Source organism: Fukomys damarensis, unplaced genomic scaffold (genome assembly GCF_012274545.1).
Source record: "Fukomys damarensis isolate Sample0158 unplaced genomic scaffold, DMR_v1.0_HiC HiC_scaffold_8, whole genome shotgun sequence".
NCBI lineage: Eukaryota > Metazoa > Chordata > Mammalia > Rodentia > Bathyergidae > Fukomys > Fukomys damarensis.
Window position 1 is genome coordinate 25652885 of NW_022900920.1, and position 9026 is coordinate 25661910.

At 47.2% G+C, this 9026-nt stretch overlaps 1 protein-coding gene across 1 annotated transcript in view; it reads right to left on the reverse strand.

The window, feature by feature from the left end:
• The window catches only part of Rbm20 (RNA binding motif protein 20), a 64898-nt gene extending 58106 nt beyond the window's left edge, over positions 1–6792 (reverse strand). The window contains exon 1 of the mRNA XM_033761437.1: positions 6628–6792. Within this exon, the coding sequence (XP_033617328.1) occupies positions 6628–6710 (83 nt within the window). The 5' untranslated portion in view covers positions 6711–6792. The remainder of the gene's footprint in view (positions 1–6627) is intronic.
• Between the last annotated feature and the right edge of the window lie 2234 nt (positions 6793–9026).

Sequence of the window (9026 nt, forward strand, 5' to 3'; positions counted from 1 at the left end):
CAGTTGGTGGGTTAATAAGTGGCCTCGCCTCATTAGCTGTCTGATCTCTCGAACAACCATACGGGTTAAATCAAACACTACCATCTCCAATTTAAGATGACCGATGCTAAGAAAGGTAGGATGGACCATTTGGGGGTCACTCAGCAAATAAGGGTCTTGAGTAAGGGTCTTTTAACTGTGAGGCCAATATTCATTCCTCTGGGTGTCTAACCTTTTGGCCTGCGTGGGTCACACTGAGGAGGAATTTATACACATGAAGTACATAATGTAACAAGACTTCCTCTAAAATGCTTTTCATTATAACACTAAAAGGAAGTAACATAACAAGCCCAGGGGCTGCAGCTGGACATGCGAGTGCCTGGCTACTTCCGTGGGACATGAGCTTGGGATCAAGTCACAGGGCTTTTGGTCCCTTGTGCTCTTACACTTATCGGACAGGGTGTGTTCTCGGGACTGGAGGAATGCACGGCTCATGGTTTTGTAAGTGACAGGAGGGGGCCTGCCCTTCCTGCTGGAGTTCTTAGGACTCAGAATGTGCAAAGCAGACCTGATAGTGCAGCAAGCACAGAGAAAAGAACACACCCTACAGTGCCACACTGGAAAGGCTTAAGGCAAAGAGAAGATAAGGTGTGCTTCACCACCGAGAATGTGGACTAGTTTCCTTTTCTTTAATACCATCTACCTTCTTTAATGTGCCCTTTACTTTATAAAATGATATTAGAGGTGAGAATTTATTTTGAATAGTCATGTTCATTGTGAATTTAAAAAAAAAAACATTCCAAGAATATAACAAATACCTACAATCTCACTGCCCACCACCCAAAATGAACAAATGCTATATAATCACTTTTGACTCAGATATTTCAATCAAAAAATGAAACTGTGCAGACAAATTTGAGTCCACTTTGAGACTCTGCCCAATTCCACTGTCACATTCCCAGAGAAACACCCACGTGGCTGGTATATCCACCAACCTTGCACATGTCTGTATCTATCCACGCAAGGACGAGACCTTTTCTATTGATGAGTGTGTTCATAAAACAGTATACAGTATGATTGCGACAAAATTTCTCCCGACATTCTGAAGGTTGAGGGCAGAACGGTGGTATGAAAAATTGCTGAGCAAAACAGAAGCCCCAATCTGGTCCCATGACTCACTCCCTGGGGCCGCACGTCAGTCCACCTCCCTGGAGCTCAGTGAGTTTCTTTTTTTTATGTTTTAGAACATGTGTAAGGTGGATGACAGGATCCCGAAGGTCCCTTTTACCTGTGAAATCTGAAGACTCTGAGGTTCTATTTCCTCACCTGTCAAATAGGGACAGGTTTTGCCTCACTCTTGGCCATCAGAAAGATCAGTCAGGATGTGGGATGTCCAAGTGCTCCGAAAAAAATCTGACATTAAAAATAGCCATCGTTATTATTCTCAAAATTAAGCTGGATTTTCAACTCCTGGGGATACTTTTAAAGAAATCACTGCCACGTACACAGTCGGTGCAGAGGTGTCTGCTGTGGGAGTGCCAGCGTGAAATCACTTAATCTCCCCCACTCCTGTTGTCAGGGGCAGGCAGTCCAGTACACCGAGGTGCCTCAGAAAATCACTCCTCTCTGAAGACCGTTCCCCGTGGACCCGTGGCTGTCAGAGCGAAATGGACGTGAATCCATTCGGGGCTGAAGTTGGTTTGTCTGAGACACAGTTCTTCCGAAAATCCACATCAGGTAGAATCTCACTGGTTTGTCCAATCTCAGACCAAAGCGGCTGCTCTGCGCTCTGAGCTTAGCAGGGATCTTTCCGTCTGCTTGGCAACATAAGACACGACCATCCTTCAACGACAGACTTTTCTGGGGAACATCTTCGTGTTTGGAGATGGAAAAATGAGCTTTTTGAAACATTCTACTGCTACACAGAGTTCTCCAGGAGGCCAAACGATTCGTGTTTATACACAAGCAGGAAATCTGGGAGGGTATAGGCCAGTACTGCCCAGTGCCAGACCGGGACTCCTGAGCATCACCACCATTGCACGTGTTCATCCGCCTCCCAGCATCCCTCACCTGGACACCACGCTCTGAGCGCAGCTCCCAATGCCGGTCCCACCAGTGTGCACCAGCGCCCCCTTGTGTGAGCCCCAGAAGACCCCGCCACCCAGCCAGGCTCAACACCCTGGCTCTCTCTGCCCTCCCTACAGAGAGCTGCTACCCTGACAGCTGACTCCTGCATCCCTTGTCTGACTTCCCCACTGTCCCATGATCCTTTGCAAGCAGAGAGCACACGTCCCTTCCAATGCCACAGTGCCCGGGGCATGCTGGGTACACAGAATCCTGAATGATTTCTGCTGTGCACTCAATTTGCTCCGTGTGCATGTTTGGGGGGCTGTACTAGTCGCGTCTCACATTCTCCATCTGTTTTCCATGTGTGTTGCTACAACACTTTGAAGGATGAAGCTGTGCAGAGAATGCGGATTAAATTCAGTCTCGAACGCTGTCAAAATTATATAATTACCACCAACCACATCAGTGATAAAGTTCTAGAGTGCTCACCAAACAGACTTCTTGTTACGTTTTTCCTTTTAACTCAATCTGAAAAGGCAATGTCTATGTGTGATGCATCTAATCTACAGGATTCTGAGATGAAATACATGTTCCAGAAGGGACCCCGGGCCCTCTAAATTCTTTTTGTAGTATGTTGGCAATCACTGAGATTTTTTTTTCTAGCAAGTGCATAACAATAGTCGCAAGATACAAGCCAACTTTAAACTACAATAAAATTTTAGATTAACTTTAAAGAATGAAAATTCTCTGGGCTGGAGATGCAGCTCAGTGGTGCTGTGCCTGCCTCCCAAGCACAAGGTCCTGAGTTCAATCCCCAGTACAAAAAAAAAGAAAAAGAAAAAGAAAATGAAAATTCTCAATCAAGGCTAATGGGGCAGTGGTGGGAGGGTATTTTAGTTGTAAATAGACTTACTTCAGTAGGCCTCTGACACCAGTAACAAGGTGGGGGTCCCCTCTTCTCTGATAGCCTCCCCTCTCTATCTTACTGAGGTTGGCTCACCCTGTGGATCTTAGTTTTCTGATCCATAAAATGGGAGAGCCGATGAGACAATATTTTTGATGACTTAGGATTGCAGGACGATAAAGACTTTCTTAGAGCAGTATGTGTGACACATGGAAATGCTGGGATGATTTAGAACAGAAATGCACAGCACAGAGGGTTCGGGACTGAGAGGTCTCAGTGTCTGGGCCCACTCTTCCCTGAGTTTGGGGCAACTTTACGGAGACTTACTCCACCCCCATGTAACTCAGCTGTGTGATTTCAGTGGCTCTTTAACCTGGGGACACCAGGAGACCTTCTCAGAGCACCTGTGCTAGGCCTGGGCCCAGAATGTCTGGGGTAAGACCCGAGAATCTGCATTTCTAATCAGCCCAGGTGATGCTAATATTACACTTTGAGGACCACTGAACCAGAACACCTTGAAAATACTTCTCAGCTCTGACAATCCATGGTGAGTGGTAAGGAATTTGGTAACATGTGGGTTTTTAATGAGCCATTTCCGTCTACCAGCCCCCCAGTACACCAGGAGGGGTCTTCTCCTTCCATGGGAGTTTCAGACGCCACAAAAATGATTTCAAAGACCTGCAATTCATCTTATAATCCCCTTCCATCACAAGTCTAAATCAACATCTTCAGTAAGATTTGGGCTCCTGGAATACAAGCACTCACAGTTCAGAAACCTCAGGTAACGTGGTTGGTTGGATGCTCAGGTGTGTAGACCACAGGGAAAGCACAGCCCCATATGGAGCTCACTAGGGTAGAGTACAGTGTTAGCCTACAGAAGGCCTGGAGTTTCTCAGCAGCACAACATCAAGATTGTGAAAAAGTTCACCCCCATGCCCACCCTATAAGGTCTAAATTTAAAAAACAAATAACAAGAGATTTTTATAAAAGCAGACATCAATGTATCTCCAATTTAGTGGCACTGTGAGATTCTTGGGGAGTTCTTAAAAAATCCTGTGCTTGGGTCCCATCACTAAAATCTTTGATTCAGCCTGGGCACTGAGGCTTCTGATAGCTCCCCAGAAGAAGTGATGCAAAGCACAGTCTGAGAGTCACCATCTGTAAAGGAACAGGATCTATTTTTTACAATGTTCGGTCCCATGAACCATTTTTGTCATTCCAAAGAGCATGACCACTTGTCTTCAAGTACCCTCAAGAAAAAACACTAAAAGTTGTACAAACCCACACATGGTCATAAACAGATTAGGAAATCAATATTTCTGAGTGACACTAATGCAGTTTCATGAAATTAAATAAAAAATATGTGTGTGTGTCTCAAGATGTCACCCAGAGTACACATACAGTTTCCACTGCAGAAAGCAGGAAAGGTTTGCTAGAGGAGAACTTTTGTCATCTAAATTATATGCACCTGAACATCCTAAAATATTTCAAACTTTCTGGGCACAGTGGTACATGCCTATAACCCCAGCTCCTCAAGAGGCTGAGGCCAAAGTATCTTATCACAAGCTTGGGGCTGGCCTGGGTGACTTTAGCAAAACCCTGTCTCAAATAAAGGAACAAAAAAGGCTGAGCGTGAAGCTCAGTGGTACAGCACTTGCTTAGCATATGCAAGACACTGGGTTGTACCCCCAGAAGAAAGAAAAAGAAAAAGAGAAGGGGGAAGGGGAAAAAAGAAAAGAGGCAAAAAAAAAAAAAAAGAGGAAAAGAAGGAAGGAAGAGAGGGAGGAAGGAGGAAAAATTCTTTCAAACTCTCAAGTGCCTGGCTGGCTCAGGGCCAGGCAAATTAGAGGCACTGGACATGTACTTATTCAACTGACTCTAATTTATGACTGTCTCTAAGCATACGGGAATTCAGATCTTAACAGAATATGTTGTTGCATCATGAAGTGCAAGATGTATGTTTCTCTGTGTGCATGGAACGTGGACTGTTCGAGTCCTTTAAATTCTTTAGACTAAATGAGAAACTTTAAAGCTGGGAACTTATAACTAAACCATGTAAGTATTTATTGAGAAAGTATCCATTTCCCAAAGTGCATGGTCTTAAGACACATACGTTTCTGATGACAGCCAGTAAAACCCAGGTGTCCCCCTCAAAGCAGAGAATGTCACACGTAGATTACTGCTGGCCCTTTCTTTGTCTTATAAAGCTGTGATCACATGAAAACTACTGCAGAGGAGAGATGAAAGACAGAGTCAGAGGCTCTGGCCCATCTCCGTTACATTTGCCCGTGCCATTCTGGATATTTTGTCAGAACACTGTAAACTAAACTGGTTAGGACCCAGGAAGACTAAGAACTGCGCTGGCCAAAGCCAGCATGGCTAAAACATAAAGGCTGATTTTTTTCGCTTGAAAATGCTCTCCGGCACTTTCCTGCCGCCCCATGCATTGCTAATTAGGAGCAGCCAAGGTTGGACATGTACACAGTCCTCTGTGGTAAAATTGATTATTATATTATTACGGAAAAAGGAGAAGTCATTTTGTTCAAAATATCAAATTCCACAAAACCGTACATGGCAGCTGTTAGTGTATGCCTGGGGGAGGGGCCAGTGTGTGAAAATACCAACTTTCCCCCTCAGTCTTCTGACATCTTTGCAAAGATGTGGGGAGGAGGGAAGGAAAGGAAAGAAACGAAAAGATTCTGATACATATTAGGCACAAGCCCATAGCAAGGCTACGACCCGTACTTATTTCAAGGCTAAACAGATCTCCACGATAGAAGATACACCATGCACATCATTTTTATGAGTAGGGACTCGCTTCTTTTGCCGCTTGCACGCAGAAAACCAGTACCCCTCCTCTCCTGTGCATATCAAAGCTACTTTAAATTGCATCAGATAAAAAAACGAGGTGAGTCATGTCTGGGGGCGCTTGAGTTTGCTAACAGAGAAGTTACAACCGACTCCAAATATGTCCGCCAGCCGCAGTACCGAAGTTCAGACGCTTGTTTGTTTGGAGACTTCAAATCGTTTTGTTTAAACATCCTGACTTTCCCCACAGATACCTCGGAGTGGTTGACGTTTATGTTACAGCCGCCCTCCAAGGAGCTCGGAGGAGATTCTGGGGTGCCACCCCTGATGAATTAGCCTGCGCTCAGGAATCTGACCACAGCCCCCCTCCCGGCTCACAGTGAGCTCGATTCCTCAGTCAGCTGACGGGACAACTCCGAACACCTCGACATTCATTTCCTACCCATGACAAACGGAACGATTAACACAGAGGGCCCACATGGTCCACAAGGTTTCGGATTCTAGATGCGTCCCGTCCACTCCCTCAGATCTGGCGATGAGCCCATCTGTCCCCCAGTTGCTGTGCGGCTTTCCTATACGAAGGAATTTAGTAGCCGGTGTAGAAAGAGCATCCAACTTAACGACACTGGGCTCGCTGATCTCACTGGGGACATGAGGTGCTGTTTGAGGTCACCTGTTAAGCAGCCTTTGTGAATCATTTACTAAAATTCTTTTAAATGGGTAGGCGTGGAGATACAGACGGACGGCATACTCATGCATGAACATTTAGCACCAAGAACACAGAAGTGACTCCCGGGTGGAAAATTAAAAGAAACCCCGGCTTTCCTCCTCGGGCTGGGGAAAGGTAGGGTGGCGTCATGCAACCTTACCTTTCTGAAACAGACCCGGGCGCCTGGCAAGAAGCACTGACCTTCGGCCACCGGAGCCGGGAGTCATTTTGGGTGTCGTGCATGTGCCTCCCCGGAAAATTCCAACAACATTCTACCAGCTTTCCGCATGCCAACCATGCCAAGCCTCCACTGAAGCTCTCCCGAGTCTGGGAAGGGGCGGGGTGGGGGTAAGGGAGACAGAGAGACAGACAGACAGGGAGAGAGAGAGAGAGAGGAAGAGGGACAGGGACAGGGAGAGAGACAGGGACAGAGGGAGAGGGAGAGAGGTGTCCCAGGCACTGCGTACCAGTCTGGACGAGGAGTCACATGCCCCGGGAGCCATTCCTGCTGCATTACACATGCTGAGTGTAAATGGCAAACAATATCAGTCTATGTTTATGCCACATCTTCTCAGCCTCTTTGAGTACCAGCACCCAAACCAGCTCCACGCAGAGAGCTCTCTGGACAAATGCTTGGAAGGAGGGAGTCTTAGGCTAAGCATTCCAGCCATTTTTCAGAAAATCCCAAAACTCCTGGCTTGGTTCACCTCTTTTGTTTTGCTGTTTTCAGTACCGGCAAGTTTATTTTTAGTTTGCTTGCTTGTTAGCCTGGGTTTCACAGGTGACAATTTGGCCCTGGAGGTACCCACATGAACCTTTGGCGATGCCCTGAGAAACTGACTCCCAACCAGCATAGCTCCTGCACCTGCGTGCCCCCTCTTTTACTTTATTTCTGTGGGACAGATGGAATGAGAAGACCTCAGCTTCACCGGCTCAGTGGTAACTCAGTGCCTTTCAGTAGGAAAACTGGATTTTCCTTTGCTTTAATGGTGGCTGTGTGTACTGGGGCGGGGTGGTTGCTACTGCCCCTGGGGAATGCCAAGAACAGTCTGTCAGACCTGGGGGGAGGGTGCAAATGACACTTACTGGGCAGCAAAGGGGGGTTTCCATAATATTTATAGTGTCGCAGTTAAGAAACGGCTTTGCACCTAAGGCTTTCAACCAATTAGGTGGAAAATACAATACAAAAGGGCGAGGGGAGAGGAGGGGAGGGGAGAGAAGAGAAAGGGAGAAGAAAATAAAAGAGCACCAAGAAGTCCCTCCCTGAGAAGAAGTGGGCCTTTGTCATGGTTTACATGCAAACCTTTCCGCCATTCTCTTGTCAAGTCTTTAAAAACTTTTCTTTTGCCAAATATCACACTTAAACCATCAAGTCAAATCGAACTTCAGTGTGATGCTCTAACCCCAAATCCGCTGTCACAGACACCTCGCCACCAGGTTATGTAAAGCAAACATCCATGCATCTTGGCCGGGCTGGGACAGCCTGATGTTCTTCTATGATGCTCTGTGTTCTCTATAATCCTCTCCCCAAAATGCTTCAACAGAGTATGCTTTTTGAAAGGCGAAGCTCGCAGAGAGCTTATGCAGGACTTAGCAATGAAAGCTTACCCCGTTCTCCTACTTAGACCCCTGGAGGGCAGGGTTGTGCGGGCAGATTATTCCCCACCTCGCCACCCACAGGTGCCCCAGCCTCCAGGAGGTACCCCCCCCCCAGCTGGGCTACTCTCAAACTTGGCCTGTGACAGTTCTGAGGCCCATCAAAAAGCCAGAGTGAAATCTGGTCAGATGCATTCGAACAGCCTGTTTCCAGCTGCCCACCAGAGGCCCTGCCATTGCCACCCTGCCCACGAGCTCCACGAGCGCCCAAGGGCTCCTCTTCCTAATTTAGCAACAGCCCACAGGCCGCCCCAGGCTCAGCTGGCTGTCGGCTGCTGACTCAGTCCCAGACACCTAAAGGCGTCAGTCCCAGATCCTGACCTGAAGGAACAAGCCAACCTGGCCACAGGCCATTCTGCTCAGGCCTTGGGTCCCTTCCCATCTACTAGCAGTGACTGGCCCTTTCTCCCTTCTGCAGCCTCTGCTTCCTTCTTTGTACCCAAGACTTTATTAGGATAGTTTACGGAAAAGTGCCTCACCACACCCATCTCTCAAATTCCCCTGGAAGGCTCTGCTCCCACCTGCCCACATGGGAGGTCAGCGGTGTCAAAAACAAAAGTCCTGAAGGGCCGAGGGTATTACTCAGTGGTAGATCACTTCCCTCGAATGCACAAGGCTCTGGGTTCAATCCCCAGTACTAGAAAAACAAGCACAAAACAGGTAAAGGGAAGGGGGATAAGAACCAGGCCCACCTCTAGGGCCATGGCAGAAGGTGTCAGTCCAACACAGCCTTGTACCTGATACGGTCAGCCACACTGTGAGCATCTGCTGCTGTGAGCTTGAGAACAAGACACACTGTGTGTGACCCTGAGAATCAAACTGAAAGGGGCTCCAAGGTGGCCTTAGAGTATCATTCCTATGGAGAAAAGTCCAGACCTAGAGCGAACGCTTCTAGTTATGTGG